Source organism: Vombatus ursinus, unplaced genomic scaffold (assembly GCF_900497805.2).
Source record: "Vombatus ursinus unplaced genomic scaffold, bare-nosed wombat genome assembly UNPS02014959.1, whole genome shotgun sequence".
In the NCBI taxonomy this organism is placed as follows: domain Eukaryota; kingdom Metazoa; phylum Chordata; class Mammalia; order Diprotodontia; family Vombatidae; genus Vombatus; species Vombatus ursinus.
The window spans coordinates 10284510-10304148 of record NW_020954737.1 but is presented as its reverse complement, the minus strand read 5'-3'; the positions used below and the strand labels follow the sequence as shown (position 1 = coordinate 10304148).

Genomic DNA, 19639 nt, shown 5'->3' with positions numbered 1-19639 from the left:
CTCAGGAAAGTTAAATGACTTGTACAAGACTCTTCAGCTAGCCAGTGTCAAAGCCAAGACTTCAATTCAGCTCTCTTGCCTTCCAGTCCAGTGCTCTTTCCACTATACCACTCTGCAATATTGATTGTGCAGCTAACACTGTTATTTAGCTTCCATAAAACAGAAGCCAAACTATACTTGTTCCTTGGCTCAGGAGAAGAAGAACATATTTCCTGGTGTCTCTAATCCTAATCCTTTTACCTATGCTGGGTTTCATTTGTCCCTATCTCCCAGATGCCCTCCAGTGATCACCTACAACACACTAACTCACCTATTAAGGATGACTCTCAGGTGCTATAAATAACAGCCTACCACTGACAAATACTGAATCACTGAGATAATAAAATGTACCTGATAAAGTCTGTAGAATGTAAATTTTTAGCTACATTTGTAAGTTTATTCTGTAATTTCTCCTTCTGAATTATTGAACCATTGATGAAATCCTCTTGAGACTGAACAGTCACCTCCAACTCCCTTTTTTCTCCTTGTAGAACCTACAGAAAGAATAGTTATTAATTATACCAGAAAAGTCACCTAACTGGACATATTCTTTGACCCAGTGACATTGCTGGGCAAGTCAAAAACAAAGGGAAAGGTCCCATACGTATATCAAAATATTCATAATGGCACTTTTGTAGTAGCAAAGAAACTGGAAGAAAAGTGGGTGTCCATCACCTGGAGAATGTCTGAACAAACTGACATATAGTAATGGCATAGGAAATAATGAATACTTATAAACTTGGAAAGACTTATATGAATTCATTCAGAATAAGGTAAGCAGAATTAAAAGAATAATTTACATTATGACCACAACAACATAAAGGAAAATTACACTCAAAAACTTCAGAACTCTGATCAAAACAGTGATCAACTGTGACTTCAGAGGAAAGACAATGAAGCATGCCTCTTGCCACATGTCAGAGAGATGGTAGATTATAGGTGTAGGACAAGGCATACGTTGCTAGACATAGCTAATACGATAATTTGTTTTACTTAAGATTTATTACAAAGGAAGGTTCTGTTGTGGGAGCAGATAAGGGAAAATGGTAGAGTTACTGAGAAGTGACAGCAATGTTGAAAAACCCTCAAAAAACATTTAAAAACTGATATTATTTACACTGTCCCAAGTAATAGGTTTAGACAGTTTTATAACTCATCAAAAAAGATAGAAAAAATAAAACTACATGCAGTGGTGTTTAATTAAATATTTATTATCTTTCCTGGGGAAAAATGCATATATGACATATTTTAATATACATTATTAACATTTTCATCATCACTTTCTTAAGTCTGGACAATCAAAACAATAACTCAAGTAACGATTTGTAGGGTTTGCCAATTTCCGAGGTGTAAATGATCAGACTTAAAATTTAACAATCAGTTCTTATGAGCCAATTCAAGCAGGATCCAGTATATCCCGAGCTACACACCCATGCAGCAGGCATGGATTCAGTCACTTTATCAACAACAGGGTAGGGGAAGACAAAGAAGAGTTTTAAGAACTAAAGTATGACTTCTTTTTCCCTATTTACTGAAAACAAAGTTAAGTTATTGTCCAACTGCAGTAATTACACAGACCTTTAATAGTTTTTCAGTGTGCCTCAGTTCTTCTTCAAGTCGTTGCTGTTCCTTCAGTAGAGTCATGTTGCTTCCAACCAAATCATTTACCCTCATGTTGAGACGCTCTATTTCCAATTCATTGGCGCATATGGTATCATTGGCCCTTTCTAGCTTACTGGTTAAATGCTGAATTTCAGACTGGCTGGAAATCTCCACAGATTCCAGCTTCTGTTTCCGATTGGTGAGCTGAGCCTAGAAACATGGGACTATTGATGAGTAAAAGTGAAATAGTCAAAACCAAAATTCTAATATGAAGCTAGCCCACTCTCTGACAAAGAGGTGGCCCTTCTTGCTAAGGCCAACCCCTCTGGTTCCATCCCTTCCCTCTTCTCCAGCAGATTGTCCCAACTATTATCACCTCTTGTTCTCTACTCTTTAATCTCTATCTACTGGTTCCTTTCCGGTTGCCTATAAATATGCCCAAATTTCCCCTATTGATCAACCCTCACTAGATTTTACTTCCCGGCTACTATCCTCTTTGTTCTCTACATTTCCTCAACCAAACTCCTGGAAAAAGCTATCTATGCTCACAGCTTCCACTGCCTCTTTTCTATCTTCTAAATCTGCTCATTTATAAACCCCATTCAATTCAAACTGCTCTCCAATTTACCAAAGATCTCTTAATTGCCAATTCAGTTCAAAAAAACTTTTTAAAGCACCTTCTATGTGCCAGGCACTATGCTAAATCTCATGGCTTTTTCTTAATCCTCATTCTTTTCAACATCTCTCCAGAATTTGACACTGCTGACAACCCTTTCCTCTTGGATACTCACTCCTCTTTGGGTTTCTGGAATATAATTTTCTTGGCTCTCCTAACTACACGATTATTCCTTCTAAATTTTCTTTGTTGGTTCATTATTCATGTCATGCCTACTAACTATGGGTATACCCCAATTCTTTGTCCTGAGCCCTCTTCTCTTTTCTCTCTCCACTCTCTCACTTGGTGACTTCATCCGCTCCCATGGGTTCAATTATCATCACTATGCAGATGATTCCTAGATCTGTAGGAGCCCTCATCTTTCTCCCAAGATCCAGTCTGGCATCATCAACTGCCTTCTAGATATTTCATTTTGTTGTTGTTGTTGTTGTTGCTAGGCAATGGGGTTAAATGACTTGCCCAGGGTCACACATATAGTAAGTGTCTGAGGCCACATTTGAACTCGGGTCCTCCTGACTCCAGGGCTGGTGCTCTATCTACTGCGCCACCTAGCTGCCCTTAGATATTTCAAACTGGATATCCCATAGCCACCTCAAATTCAACATGTCCAAATAGGACTCATTCTTTTTCCATCCCAAACACAGCCCTCTTCTGAATTTCTCTATTACTATCAAGGGCACCATCATCCTCTCGGCCACCAAGGTACATAAACTCAGTATTGTCCTTGACTCTTCACTCTCTCTTCACCCAAAGTGAGAGACAATCAGTTATCAAATCTCGTCACTTCTCTCTCCTTATCATTTCCATATATGACCCCTTCTCTAATTCAGGGTATTTCTTCTTTGGATTATTGCGAAGGTCTCCTAATTGATCTCACTACCTCAAATCTCCAATCCATTCTTCACACAGCTACCAGTTACTTTCCTAACGTGCAGATTTAACCATGTTACCTGGCCCCATTCAATAAACTCCAGTGGCTCTCTGTTCCCTCTAGAATCAAATATAAACACCATTTTGCCTTTAAAGATCTTCATAATCACACTCAATCCTATCTTTCCAGCATTCTTACATCTTTCTCCCCTCCACACATTTTCCAGTTCAGTCAAACTGGCTTACTTACTGTTCTTCACATACATTTCACTTCCCATTTCCATGTCTTTGCACTACCCATTTCCCATGTCTGAAATACTTTCCTTCTTACTCTCCTCCCACCTCTTGAAATCCTTGGTGTCATTCACTCAGCTCAGGCACCACCTTCTCCATAAGGCCTTTCCTGCTCTCCTACCCCTAAGAGTTAATGTCTTCCCCTCCTGTATCTGTTATGCATAGGTTTTGTATATGCTGATATACAATGATAAACTGTATGTACACATACATACACACATACATACACACTCACATCTCACCCACTAGAATGTAAATTCTGTGAGAGAAAAGCCTTTCACTTTTGCCTTCTTAAAAAAAAAAATTCCTACTATGCCCAAAGGGCTATAAAACTGTGCATATCCTTTGACCCAGCAACACTACTTCTAGGTCTATATCCTAGAGATCATACAAATGGGAAAAGGACCCATATGTGCAACAATCTTTATAGTAGCTCTTTCTGTGATGGCAAAGCATTGGAAATTGAGAGGATGCCCATCAGTTGGGGAACAGCTAAACAAGTTGTGGTGTATGAATGTAATGATGAGCAGGCAGACTTCAGAAAAACCTGTAAAGACTTATATGGACTGACGATGAATGAAGTGAACAGAACCAGGAGAATGTTATACATAGTAATAGCAACATTGTGCGATGATCAATTATGATAATTAGCTCTTCTCAGTGATACAAGGATTTAAGACAATTCCAAAAGACTCATGACAGAAAATGCTATCCGTATCCAGAGAAAGAACTATGGAGTCTGAATGCAGATTGAAGCATACTATATTCACTTTTGTTTTTTCCTTCTCCTGGTTTTCCCTTTTGTTCTGATTCTTCTTTCACAACATGACCAATGTGGAAATATGTTTAACATGATTGTACAAGTATAACCTATATCACATTGTTTGCTGTCTTGGGGGGGAGTGGGAAGGGAGGGAGAAAAATCTGGAACTCAAATTTTTAAAAAAAAATGAATGTTGAAAATTATCTTTACATGTAAGTGGGAAAAAATGAAAGACTATTAAGTGGGAAAAAAAAGATCCTTAGCACATGGCACAGAGTTCTAATGCACAGTGCAGGGGCTCTTAACCTGGAGTCCATGAACTTTTAAAAAAACATTTTGATAACTGCTGTATTGTATGTTATGCATTTGAAAACATTCTGAGAAGGAATACGTGTACGTGTATATGAATATATTCAAATCTGCCATGAGATACTGTTTCAATTCAAACACATTCAAACACAAAATTCAAGTCAAACACATAATAGTTTTTTACCAAACGCACTTGCACAGTAGTAAGGGCTTTTGCGGTGACACATATGAGAGACTGAGCTAAATATAGCCTATCAAGATGGTGTTTTCCATGTACAACTGCCCTGAATTTAGTACCTATACAAGAAATCACATCATGTAAATACAGCAAAGCAAAGGAGAGTGTTGCACTTAAGTCTGGAAGACCTCGATACAAATCTTACTGCTGACCCCTCACTATGTGACCCTGAGGAAATTATGTGACTTCTACATTCTCCAGGCAACTTCTTAGGACTTATGTATTATATAACAGATGAATTTCAAAATGGAAGGAGCTCCAACAATAGAATTTCATCACAGTGAAGAAATAACATCCTTTGTAAATTCATGTTAAATAGGTCACATACTACTGTAGAAGCATTTAAACCAAATCTATACAAACTCACACTATTTATTTGGATTATATTGACTAAATTACTCAGCAATATAGGCTTTAGCTCCTGAAGATTTTATTGAATTACAAGTTCTTTGTGGGTTAGGACTGTTTCTAAAGGCCCAAATATTTGATAGCATTTTTGCTCTAAGGAACAGATCAGGCACCCACAAATTCTGCATAAAAGGATGAATTTAACATTCAAGTTAGTATGTGAAACTGTCATTCATGTATCAGTATGGTCTCTACTTATTTGCTTTATATTCTTGCTGCTTTGACTCTTGGTTTATCCTGATGATTCCTCAATATAACTTCTGTTCTTGGATACTGCATGTTGCCCTAATCGATTTTCTTGATGTTCTAACTTCCATCCTTTCCAATAGAAATGACACTTCACATGATCCTAGATCTGCCTGCAGCAGCCAGACAAAATAAATCTAAATGTGCTTCCACATGACAGACCTTCAAGTATTGGAAGATGGCTATTATGTCTTACCAAGTTTTTTTCTTTTCCTGGCTAACTACCTAACTGCCCCTTCAAATAATCTTCATATGACATAGTTTTAAGATGCCTCACCCACCTGGCTACTCACCAGTTAGTTAAGTAATGTTCTACTAAATATTGTGCCCAGAATAAACACCTAAGTCTAGCTAGGGTCTGAATAGAAAAGTCCAACGAAATAATTTCTCCCTTCATTTCTGGATACCATTCATCTATTAGCGTCCTTTATGACTTTTATGGTACCTACTCTGTACTGCTGACTCACATTTAACTTACAGTCAGTTATTATCTTGACATGATTCTTTATCTAGTCATGTCTCTCCTATTATGTATCTGATGTATCTGAATAGTTCTCTTTTCTACCTAAATTCAGGATTTTATGTTCATCCTTAATAAGTTTCATTTTGTTAAATTCTGACAGTTATTCCAGATGGCATATATTCTTAAGATTAAGTTACTAACACACTGATTTAACAGAAATGCTTAATTCTATTATCTTTCATTAGCACATTTAAAAATGAGAATGACACATAAAATGTTCAGTTCACTTTAAAAGTTAAACATTTACCACCAATAGACTTTTTTTTTAAACTAGAAATCAGAAATGTTATCTGTTGTCTGGCCAGCCTGTATGATATTGGCTTCAGAAGGGGATCGATTAAAAGAACACCTTTATAGCAGTATAACAATCAGAAGAGACAGTGACTTAAAGGAAGAGGAAAGCAGAAAAGTAAAACACAAGATGGGAGAAAAAGAGACAAAAGTTGAAGGTTGAGGAGCTAAAAGCAGCAAAGGAGGTAAGAGGGAGAATACAAGACGTGAGGCATTTTTTGTATTCTTTATTTTGTGTGGTCCCAAATGCACAAAAATGTGAAAGCTAGGTCATCAAGGGCACCATGACACAAGCAACAAGGACTTGCCTTAAGAGATTCCCAGTATAAATCAATGGCCCTTGCCAGCATCAACTCTTCACAAAGTCTCCATCAGTGTCAGCTCCAATTCCATCAGTACAAACTACCTCTTTGCAGGAGTTTCTACTCAGCAATAGCTTCAGGAACCCATTAACAGTAAAATTCTCAGCAAGAATCTGCCAGTGTCTGTTCTGATAAGAGTCAATATGAGCTACTACCAATATTGTAGTCACTTCAATTAACGCTATTACATTAATACTAACAAAATTAAAAAAAAATTTTTAAGTCAAAACTACTGCTTGATTCATTTCCAAATCTTAAAAGAAGGTTGTGATTTGAGTAAGATGCTTTTAAAATGCACACAATTAGCGATGAATTTAGAATTTGTTCCTGAATGGTTAAAAATGGCTTGTCAGCTAAGTATTTCAAAAGAAATGTTCTAAACTCTTTAATGTTCTAATTTTAGGAGGTAAAGATTTTGTGTTTTGTGGCAATGATCTTGGTTTTTAAAATATTTCTTAAATTTTCCCCAAATATTTCAATGTATAGTATTTGCATCCTTCTTATTCTCTCCCTACTACCATTTAGTTTACTGATTCAAACTGAACCTGTATTTTGGAATTGTCACCAATTTGAATGGAGTTTGTTTTATCTTAGACACAGGTAAAATGTCTGACGTAGTAACTGCTTAATAAATACTTGTGGATCAATTCTCATCAATTCAGGAAAATATTCACTTATAAAATACACACACACTTCTCAATTAACCATATTAATCAGAAAAACAGTGTGTTAAAAGTTATTCGTACATTTATATTTAGCTCAGAAAGTGAGATATTTGAATATAAGTAAAAACAAGGCTCCTTTTCCCACATTCCCTGCAAATACCCAATTTCCTGAGAGATAGGGAACATAAAAGGCTACAACTAATTACCCAGTATTTATTAATAGACAGTGGTCCAACTCTCTATACTGGAGCATTTGGCTGGACAACTGAAGGCAAATGCCCTTCATACATAAAGAATCTGCCCCTTATTCTCCAACCATGTATGTCTATGTCTGGACATATCCCTTTACTCACTTTTCAAATAGCCTATTACGAGCACATGATACTCTTCCTAATGTCTGCCCAAAGAAGGATATATAAGAAGATCCACTGGGCCCAGTTACAGTTGATTAGTTGAGTAGAGAACATATATCACACGTAATCATTCCCTGTTACTCAATTCCCTATCCTTAAAATGACAGTTTTAAATCTCAGATACTTTGGTTCTCTATAGTGCTGTGTATAGTGCTCTGTAGTGCTCTGTTTGCCTTACTGAAATGAATGAAACAATCACATTCTTCAGTGTGAGGTTGGGGACCTTAAAATAGACCTTTCTGGCCAAGAATCTCAAAGAAAATAATGAAAAATGTGGTAAGGAGAGAGGCCTAGCAGTACCAGATCTCAAACTATACTACAAAGCAGTAATTATTAAAATGATTTGGTACAGGTTTAAAAAACAGAGGTCAGTGAAACATACTAGATACACAATAGCTAAAAGCAAATGAACCTAGTAACATGACAAATCCAAAGACTCCAACTACTGGAATAAGGAGTCATTACTCAACAAAAACTTCTGGGAAAAAATGTTAACAGTCTGGCAGAAATCAGATATAAAGCAAGATCTCACACCATATACTAAGATAAGCTCCAAATAGATACATGACTTAGACATAAAAGATCCCATCACACACACACCAAAAAAAAAAAAAATAAGGTATGGAAGAATATGCTTTTCAAAACTACAGACAAGGGAAGAGTTCATGACCACCAAAGTAAGGGATAGAGAAGACTGGAGAAAATAAAATATTCAATTTTGATCACACAAGGTTTTAAAAAGTTTTTGCACAAACCAAACCAATGCAGTTAAAATTAGAAGGGTAACAGTTCACTGGAGGAAAACAATCTTTGTAGAAAGTTTTTCTGATAAAGGTCTCCTTTCCAAGACTTAGCAGAAACCGATTCAAATTTAAATGAACAAGAGCCATTTCCCAATTTGTAAATGAACAAGCAGTTTTCCAAAAAAATCCAACCTATCAACCATAAAGTGGAAAAAAAAATTCCAAATCACTTATGGCTAGTTAAATGGATATTTTAAAAACTCTGAGATTACACCTCATTCACCAGATTAGCAAAACTCACAAAAAAAGAAAATGACAAATGTGGGAAAAGCTGCAGGAAAACAGGCACATTAATGGACTGTTGGTGTAGCTGGGAATTATTCCAGGCATTTTGGAAAGCAATTTGGTGTTATACCCCCAAATTTAATAAATTGTACATGTTCTTTGACCCAGCAATCGAAAAAAAAATTATTTGGAAAAACAAAAAGAATATAGCAGCTATTTTTGAAATGGCAAATAACTGAAATCTAAAGGAGTACCCATTAGTTGGGAAATGGTTGAACAAATTATGGTATATCAATGTAACAGAATGTTACTGTACAAATGACAAGGGGATTTTTTTTGGAGAAATCTGAGAAGACTTGTATGAACTAACACAGAGAATTGAGCAATGAAACCGAAGAATAATTTATGCAATAACAATACCATAAAGACATACAACTTCGAAAGAGTTAAGAATTCTGATCAATGTAATGACCAACTGTAATTTCAAAGGACCAATGATGAACCACGCTACCTATCTCCTAAAAGAGAGGACCCCAAATGTAAAAGGAGATGTACATTTTTGCACATGGCCAATGTAGGAATTTGATTTGCTTGACTATGCATATTTGTTACACAGGTTTTCTTTTATTTTTCCTTTTAGAAGGAGAATCTGGAAGGAGGAGGAGGATGAGAGATAGGAATGCAGGAGGGAAGGAAGGAAAGAAGGAAATTAAAGCATTTTTAATGCAGAGAAGAGAACTGAAGGAAGATAAGAAGGAATCACAAACAAATAAGACAATTTTAAAAGTTCTGTGTTGACTTTATTATATACTTAAAATGAGAAGCGAGCTGTTCATAATAAGAGACTTATAGTTGCACAATCCTCTTTTTCTGTTCTATGTATATGGAAATGCTCACTTTATTTGGTGTTTGTTAAGTTCAGAATATAAAAATTAAAATAAAAAACCCATACCTTTCTGAGGAAGTAGAGATAAAAGAATATATAGTAGAAGATAAGAACAAGTATCTTTGAAATTTTTGAAATTAACAATATACCAGAACCCTGTATAAAGGTAATGCAATTGTAGCCCTAAATCAGAATTTTTTTTCCTACATTACATTTTTGGGAGCAGCAGAGAAATAACCCCTCCAAAAGCTAATATTCTGGAATTTTTTTTTTAACAACAACAACAATTTTTTAAAGGATTTGGCATCCACTCAGTCCAATTTTGTATAGCTGCAACATTTACAATATTATCCAATGTGAATTGACTTTACAATGATGACTCAGAAGCATCACTAAATTGCAAAAAGGTTCAATTAGGTTCAGATATTTACTAATTTTTGAAAGATTTAAAAAAGACACGAAACAAAGATTCTTCTAGTTTTGTAATATGAAATCACTTTTTGTAGGAAAATAATTAATTAGACTAGGCCTAAGTAGTACAAATCAAACCTTTTCATGTGGAGGTTTTGTTTATAAGTCTTTCTCTTCTCCTCCCCACTAGGGGCTATAGTAAACAAAGGTTTCATTTATATCAACAAAGTACTTAAGTGCAATTTCCAATCAATAATATAAATAATCTACTGATGAATGATGAAGAAATGACAGTAAAAACTGACCTCCACTAGAGTTCTACCATCCCATGAAAGGGAAAAGAATGTCTACTAAGCTATGGAGTTCCAGACAAAGGAAGGTAGCTTCAGTCATTTGGTTCAGAGGAATGTCTTCATTACTCCCAGTAAATGGAGTTACCCCACCATAGCTTGGCTCAATTGGACCTGTCTCTGCTATCCCTAGAAAATGTATCAGTCTTCAAAGATGTTTGCATTTCAAGCATGCTACAGAATGAAAACAGCTGAAAAGCACTACCTTAAAACACTGCTTTTCACACTTATTTTGAGCAGCCCTCCATAAAAAAAGTCCATAACATCTTTTAGATACAATCACTGATGTAGATTACAACCAGTTAAAACTGATTTGCCTGGTTTCTGTTTCAGTATTATAATGTACATTAAAATGCTGGAAAAGAGAGAAGGAATCTATACTACTAGGATTTCTCCACTTCCAAATGTGACACTGTACAAAACCTAATTACTTACTTGTGATAAAGAAGGAATAAAGTCATAGAAAAAGTTGATTCATCCTATTTTCTATTTTTCCCATTCTAGTAACTCAAGCTAGTAATAAGCAAAGTCTATGGGATAAGAGATAAAAAATGGAGAAAGGCTGACGCTCCTGTAGCCACTACATAAATATAACCGTCCAAAGTGGAAAAGCAGAATCTACTTTGGCATGTAGTTATGTACCAATTAAATGAAAATGACCCAAATGTTACATCACTTTTTAAATGTTTTAACCCTACCTGAATAATCTCTGACTGTTCAGCCAAAGCTTTCCTTTGTGCCTCCAGAGATGCCACCTGTTGCTGATAAATCATTCTCTGCTTCTCCCATTCTAGTGATTTCTGGCGGAACTCCTGCAAAGGCAACCAGGACAGTTGACTTGTAAATGCATTGCCTCTTGTCACTACTTCCAAGTTTACTCTTACTCTAATTATTACCCCCCACCCCCATCCCTTGACAGAGGTGGACCTTTTTCCACAGCAGGGATGCCATTATTCAGTCATCCGATGTAGTTATACAGTAATTCTCATCTCCTCATATACTGTGCCTCTGGATTTCTGTCTTCTCAAATTTAACACTCTATTTACTGCTGAAGCATATGATGTAGGGATGCTGAATGCTATTTGACTCATGTCTAGTTTTATAAATTTGCTGCCACCTAAGGGTTAATTGTCATAATTTTCTAGTTTTCAAGGAAAAGTTGTCAAGATAAAATTTACTAATTCTCTTTTGAACCAGTTATCAGTTATTTATGACTCAAATATTAAACAATACATGGAAAATGAGAATTCAACAGTAACTAAAATACCATGAAGGCAGCCAGCCTCTGGTGGTTATGGTTATGGGAGCAATTTGAAGCACCAAGTAAATTCACCTAACAGCCGTAACTTTCTCCAAGGTACCCTGAGTTTGCAAGTCTCATCTACTCTATGTCTCTACATTATAAGTTTATAGATGTTAGAAAGGTAAAGAGCAAAAATTCCAGGTACTAGTGATGAGTTCCTTAGCATTCTTAGTATTCCAGAAGCTGCTATAGCTAGGAGAATTTTTAAGTACCCATAATAAAGATGAAGAAGGAAGAAGGGAGTCACCAAGGAGCAGACAGTTCCAAATGAGTACAAATCTTAACAATGCTATAAGACATGTTCCTCTGTCTTTCATGTTCTTGCCAGTTAGTACAGTCACAGAGAGCTGGGTGACCCAAAGTAATCCTCCATTGGCAAAATAGTGAAAGAATATTTTTGAGCCTCAAAATTTTAAATTCATAAAATTTTACACTGAAGATCACTTAGAAGATCACTGAGTCCAACTTCCTCATTTTACAAAGAATGGTTCAAGTTACTTAAAAGTAATAATAATACAGTAGCTTACAATTACATAACATTTTCCTCATTTATAAAGTGCTTTCCAAAACCTGCCATTTGATCCTCACAAAAATCCTTGTATAATTACTGTTATTTCCACTTTAGGGATAAGGAAAGAGATTTAGGAGACAAAATGGCACGGCCAGGCCCAAGGTCAGAGCCAGGGCTCAAACTCAGGTCCTCTATGACCAAATCAGTCTGTTCCTCTTCCCCCTTACACTGCACTGCTGCCAAGCCAAACAGCAGTCAAATGGGGGCCAGAACCCAGGTTTTCTCATTCTCAGAGCAGTGATAAACTGCATAAGAGAAAGAAGAATCCCAGTCTGGTGCCTCTGTAAGAAGTTCTTCCTCTTGCTTGTCTGAGTAAGAACTGGCATCACAGAGGAAAAGCCTCGGAAACCAGAGATCCACCTGAAGTCCATATGACAGTTGACTAAATGAAATTAAAAGGGAAACTGTGAGACTCTGTGACCTTTACTTACCATGTTTTATGGAACAACCCAATCTCTGTCTGTACCAGTCTCCTCTTTTGTAAAACAGGGATAATAATGGCACCTACCTCTCAGGGTTGTTATAAAGATAAAATGAGAGAGTATTTCTAAAGCATCAAATAAATGCTACTACTATTATGTCTCCCTCACCATATATTCATATTAATTCTTTAATTCTTTTCTTCCCATTTTACATTTTCATAACTATCTATTTTCTATGTACAAAGCACAATTCTAGGTGTTGGGGATGTAAAAAGATTAAACAAAGGATATGGTCTCCACCTTCTTAGACTTTAAAAATCTAGTGGGGGTGAGGGAGACATGCCACATGCACAGCTATAATACAAATTAGTATATAGGTACATAAGACAGGGAGGATTTATGGTTCTGAGGACAACTGGCTGGGAGGAATAATTAATGACTGAGGAGGGAGTGTGAATCCAGGATTACTGGGAAATAAGCTTTGGAAGGTCAGGTAGTGCTAGATTGCCAAAGGCTTTGAATTCCAACCTAAGGTACCTGAATTACTGAAGTTTTGAGCAATGGAGTGATACGTTCATATGAATATATAAGGAAGATTGATCTGTCAGCAGTGCAATGACTGGATGGATCAGAGGAAGGAGAGAGTAGATTTTAGAAGTCTGGTAAGGAGGCTATTGCAATAGTCTAAGTGACTAGTAAATGAAAAACTCCAATCTCATCACCACCATGTTCTCCCCCCCACAGGCAATTCCACCTCTAAAAAGATCTCAGGGCTTTAGGTAAATTTTTTGAAGCTGTTTAAAAGCAATTATTTGGCCATCTTAATGGTTATGAGATCGATGTTCAAAAAATATTTTTCTAAAATTGAACTTTTTAAAAACAAAATAAAGGAAATGTGAAAATAGCTCCTCTTCCACAAAAGAAGCTTTAATAGACAAATATAATACTTTATAGTACATATATATACTTATATAATTATGACTGCATCCTAACCAATTGGTACAGTTACCTCCTGACCCCAGAGTGACCATATGGTGATAAAAGGTACAAAGTAACTTGCTCACTCTAAATTTTCTTACCTGTAAATAGAACTGATGATGAGAACTCAGTTTTAGGAAATATCACTTCTTCCCAAATTATTATCCTGTATGAAGATTAACAATCACTATGTACAAAATCATCATACCTCTATTTTTCCATTTAACCTCTCCATTTCAGATGGGTCTTCCCTGTGACTTTTGGTGCCACCTCTGGATTCTCTTATCTGCTTTTTCTGAAGCTTTTCATAGCCTTTCTTTAGTCTGGTTAGCTGTGAAGACAGTCAATTTCATTGCTTATTAAATGCCTAATCATTTAAACCAGGTCTAAGAATTTAAAAGTGGTACTAGCAGAATATATTAAATATGCCAGCATACACAGGTAATTATATCAAAAGAAGTTCAAATAGTTAATACTACCATTAAAGAAGTGTAGACCGTATGTCATAAATGCAAAGTTTGTTTCAATTAAATAAAGGAATACAAGGCATCAAAAAAAAGAACTTAATATTTCTGTTAAGACCCAAGAAACCTGCCAAGAAAATTAAAGTTTATTTTCTGTCCTTTAGGATGTACCGAACAACTGAGTAAAGGGAGGTGAAGGATAAAGGTTTTTAGCCCTACCTTCTAGATTACTTTAAAAAGTTCCCACAAGTAAATAATAAATAAATAAATCCATTAAATAATAAATAAATAAATCCAAATTAATGAATATTTATTCACCTCTTCCTGAAGTTTCTTCAATTCCTGTTTGTATTCGATGGCCATTTCTTGCTTGGTTTTATCGAGCTCTTCCATCTGCTGATGCAACATCCCAACCTAAAGAAAGAGATGGGTGGGGTTTTAATATTAAAAAACAAAAACAAAAACAAAAACTACAGAGCTACATAACAAAGGAAAGAGCCTACATATACAACAACTCATATATCTATATAACACCCCACTTATCAAAAAAATAAACTTCCAATACCATTAATAATTAAGATCAGAGCCATGAACCTAAAAGTAGATAGAGTTGGTGTCCACAGCAAAACAATCACAAAGTCCAAGAATTTTACTTCTAGGGTGGTCCCCACGCATATGTGATTTACTACAATAAAGTAAATTAGGAGGAAGTGATAACAAGAGGCAATAGATAGCCTAACAATAAGAGAGAAGAAAAAGAGAGAAAGAAAGAAAAAGAGAAGGAAGGAAAGAAAGAAGTAAGAAAGGAAGGAAGACTGTTAAACCACAAAAAAACAAAAACAAAACCCCAGCACATTTGAACCTACCCACTCCATCTTCCCTCTTCAGGCTATATATTACAAAACAAAGTTAGGACAATACATTGAAGCATTTGGTTCCACCTGAATGAGAAACTTTATCAGTGTTTAATTCTGAATTCCAAAACAATGTCCTGTACTGATGTTCTTTTTTACATCATTCTGACCAAAGGCCTAACCACTTTCCAGGAGGAAGTTTAAGAAGAAACTCTCTAAATTACCTGAAAATGGATTTAGGTCATAATTGTACTTAGAACAGAAATAGTTTATTCTAGAAATAGTTCATTCATTATCTCTATCCTTGACCAGACTGAATTACTAAGGAAAAGATTCCAGGGTGTACCAACAATTTAGTGAATCAAATCCATGAACTGAAATTTGACTTTAGTTTTGTAACTATATTTTATTTTATTTTATTTCATTATAGAATTTTGTCTTTGGGAATATCCTATATTATAACTTGACAATGGTTTATATAATAGAGAATTAAAGGCAGGATGGATTTCCTCTCTTTCTAATCAGAGACTAGAATTACAATGATTTGATTAATAGATTTATTTTTTGGCAAGCTACACCCAAAATGCAAGTATTGAATTTTTTTCTCTTCCACAGGAGCAAACCACTTCAGATGTCTCAACAGGCCTTGAAGGCACTGAATCATGCAATAGAATATAATAAGTGATGTTCATAATGATGGGAAATAGTTTAATTGTGCTTGGCAAATTCTGTTTAAGATAACATGTAATGCTACAAAGCACTTTAGAAATAGTTCCATCAAGTGATTATTATAATCATTGGTTTAAAACATACAACCTTCTATCTAGAAAATTAGGTTATGTGAAATGTTATAAAAATAATGTATTCATATATGCAAATATGCTCCTCCTCAATCTCCCACCCTATTACTAGATATCAGGAACATTAAAAGTTATTAAATGTTATATTCACATCCCTAAAGTCAGTTATACTTAAAAGAGTGGTGGTCCATGGGAATAAAGAGGTAGAGAAAAGAAGATCTAAATAACTAGAGAAATATTCATTGCTCATGGGTAGGCCAAGACATTATAATAAAAACGCAATGCTACTTAGGTTATAATAAAAATGTAATACTATCTAAATAAATTTACTTATTCAGTGTCATACCAATCAAACTACCAAAGGATTACATTTTAAGCTACAAAAAAACAAACAAACAAGAAAATAGTTAATTTAGAGGAATAAAAAGTCAAGAATCTCAAGGGAAATAATGGAAAAAAAAAGTGGGAAGAAAAGAGGCCTAGATTTCAAACTATACTACAAATCAGTAATATCAAAAAAAAGATTTGGTACTGGTTTAAAAAAGAGAGGTTAGTCAAGAGAACACAGTAAATCAGACAAAAGCAAATGAGCATAGTAACCAAGTATTTGACAAAAACCAAAGATCCCAGATACTGGGGTAAGAAATCACTATTTGACAAAAACTAATGGGAAGACTAGAAAGCAGTTTGGCAGAAACTAGGAGTAAACCAACATCTCAAATCACATATCAACATAAGCTCCAATTGGGTAATGACTTAGACATAAAGGGTGATTTCATAAACACATCAGAGGAGCAGAGAAGAAATTGCCTCTCCAATGTATGCATAGGAGAAAAATTCCTGACCAAAGACGGGAAAGAGAAGATCACAGAAGATAAAATAGATAATTTTGATTACATAAGATTTAAAAAGTTTGCATAAACAAAATCCCCTAATACTCCCAAGTACAGTTAAAACCAGATTAAAATATAACTGAGAAATATTTGACAAAACAAATAAAAATATAATAACACAAAGATAATGATAGTTTGAGGTTTTCTAAGTCAATATGCAGCTGGTAGGGACCCATTTCCACTTCAATTTGACGCTACCAGTGGTATCTCCTATCAAAAACAACTGAAAATAGGTCCTAAAGAAAAAATCTAAGAATCATGACAAAAAAATAAAAAAAAAGCCTAGAAATCATATGTGAAGACATGATGAATAAAAACTGCCCAGATCTATTAGGATCAGAGGGCCAAATGAAAAAGAGAAATAATCCATCAGTAACCTCACTTGAAAGAAACCCTAAAATTTAAACTCCCAGTAACAGTATCATAGCCAAAATCAAGACCTTCCAGGTCAAAGAAAAAAAAAAAAATACCGTAAGCAACCAGGAAAAAAAAAATGAGCTGAAGTACCAAGGTTCCAGAGTCCAGACGACAGAAAGCTTGTCAGCTACCATCATAAAGGAGAAGAGGATTTGAAATGCAATATCCCAAAAGGCTAAAAAGGCTTACAACCAAGAATAACTTAACTCAACAAAACTGACTTTAATCCAGGGGAAAAAAACACATCTTTAATGGGGAAAAAAAAAGACTTCTAAGTATTCTTGATATAGTAGTTTCAGTAGAAACTTTGAAATGCAAACAGAGATGTAAGTCTGTAATTCATTGCTTCACCTCCTAAAATACAGGTCTGACCTTTTTACCCCAACCCACCCCCATACACACTCAAATTCCAGTGGCTCCCTATCAGCTCCAGGATCAAATACTAAATCCTCTGTTTGGAGTTCAAAGCCCAGTCTTCTTCTACCTTACACATCTTCTTCCTCCCCATCCCCCCAGTTTCAATGGCCTCCTGGCTGTTCCTCCAACAAGACCACATCTCTTGACTCCAGGCATTTTCATATGTTGTCACCCATGCCTAGAATGCTCTCTCTCCTCATCCCACCTTCTTTCCAGCTTCCTTCAAGTTCCAACTAAAATTTCTCCCACTTTTCTGTAAGAAGCCTTTCCTGATTCCATTTAATCTTTATACCTTCCCTCTGTTGATTATTTCCAATTAATCCTGTATACAGCCTGCTTGTTCACACTTATTTGCATGGTAATTTCTCCATTAGACTGTGAATTCCTTAAGAGCAGGGTCTGTCTTTTACCTTTCTTTGTGAACTGAGTCCCAGGCATATAACAGACACTCAATAAATATTTACTATGACCTCCTATTCAAAGTTTCTTAAAGTCATTTGTCTGGATCTCTTCACATCATGATATACTTTGCATTGTATTTATCTGTATTCAAGTAATTTCCCCAATAGAAAGTAACCTCCTTAATGGTAGGGTTTATCATGGTATCGTACACATACCCTAAAAAATCAAGACTCTGTGATGTCCTGTGGGGAAGTCTCACTGAGATTAACTTCCTCCAGCAACACAGATCGACACCAAACATTGCATTGCCACTATGCTTTAAAAATAGGAGGTGCTTAATAAATCCCTGGTGCACTGATTTCAAGCCTTTGCTCATACAACTGCCTCTGCTTCAAATGCCCTTCTCCTTATCCTTATCTTTTCTTCCCAACAAAGCCAAGTAAAAGACCTCTTTCTAGAGGCCAGAGTAGGCATGGAAGATTTCAATAAGGTCATGAGTCTCAAATGACAAAACATAGAAAGTGCTCTGCAAACTTTCATGCATTAAACATCAGCTATTTTTATAGTAATGGCTCTATCTTCTAAAGCCACCCAGAATCTTGATAGCATTTTAGAGAGGAGGAAGGACCTGAAAAATAACTGTTTCACACAGGCTGAAAGCCACTGATCTAATCCAACCTTCATTTTATATTAATAGACAAGGTAATTGAACCCCAGATCTTTCAAGAGACTCACTTAAGTTCAGAATTCCATAAAATACTAGTAGTAATAAGGACTAGGTCACAGATTCCTGTTTTCCCAGCCCAGTATGTTCTACTAAATCATGTTGTCCATGCCTAAACTTGGGTGGTTATGGTGAGTGAAGAGGATGTGAGAGACCTGATGGAGGCAGAATCAACAAGACTTGGAAATTGATTGAATAGAGGACAAAGAACAGTGAAGAGTTGAAGATGACTCCTTGGCTGAAAATCTGGAAGACCAGAAGATAGTGCCATGACAGAAAAAGGAAAATGTCAAGAGGGGTAGATTTGGGGGAAGATGGATTTAACTTCGGTTATGTTGAGTTTGGGATGCCAATGGAATACATAGGTGGAATAGTCCAGCAAGCAGTTGGATGATTGGTTCTCAAGATCAAGAAAGGAATTATGGATGAATATATAAATTTGGCAATCATCTGTTTAAAAATAAGAACTAAACCCATGAGAGCTGATGAGATCACCAAGAAAGAATAGAGATGGTGAACAGAGGAGAGCTTAAGACAGAACCCTGGGGTATAATCATGCACAAGGGGCAGGACGTACATGATAAATTCTGAAAAGGTGACTGAGAAAGATAGTCTGACAGATAGGAAGAGAACCACAACAAGGCAATATCACAGAAACCTAGGGAGCAGAAAAGGAGTCAACAGTATCAAATGATGCAGAGAGGTAATGAAGGATGAGGACAAAAAAAGTCATTAGTTTGGCAATAATGAGATGATTAGTGACCTTCAAGAAAGCAACTTCATTCAGGTAATGAGAATAGAAGCCAGACTACAAGAAGTTGAGGAGTGAAAGGCAACTAGTACCATTTTTTCCCCAAAAGTCGGGCTATTAAAGCAAAAAGGGGACAATACGGTTGGATGAATGGACCATCTGGTAAATGACCAAGGCTTGTTTGTAGGCAACAGAAGAGCCTGTAGATAAGAAAAGATTTGAAATTAAGGAGAAAGAAGGGGCCAGGCATGGTGGTGCATTCCCTTCCT

At 35.8% G+C, this 19639-nt stretch overlaps 1 protein-coding gene across 4 annotated transcripts in view; it reads right to left on the bottom strand.

Annotated features, from left to right (window-relative positions):
• The window catches only part of CEP63 (centrosomal protein 63), a 52841-nt gene that overhangs the window by 16283 nt on the left and 16919 nt on the right, over positions 1-19639 (bottom strand). For all 4 annotated transcript variants that reach the window (XM_027845218.1, XM_027845215.1, XM_027845217.1 and 1 more), the window contains exons 4-8: positions 14431-14526; positions 13857-13979; positions 11073-11186; positions 1618-1851; positions 391-533 (exon numbers count right to left, since the gene is read on the bottom strand). In XM_027845218.1, the coding sequence (XP_027701019.1) occupies positions 391-533; positions 1618-1851; positions 11073-11186; positions 13857-13979; positions 14431-14526 (710 nt within the window). The remainder of the gene's footprint in view (positions 1-390; positions 534-1617; positions 1852-11072; positions 11187-13856; positions 13980-14430; positions 14527-19639) is intronic.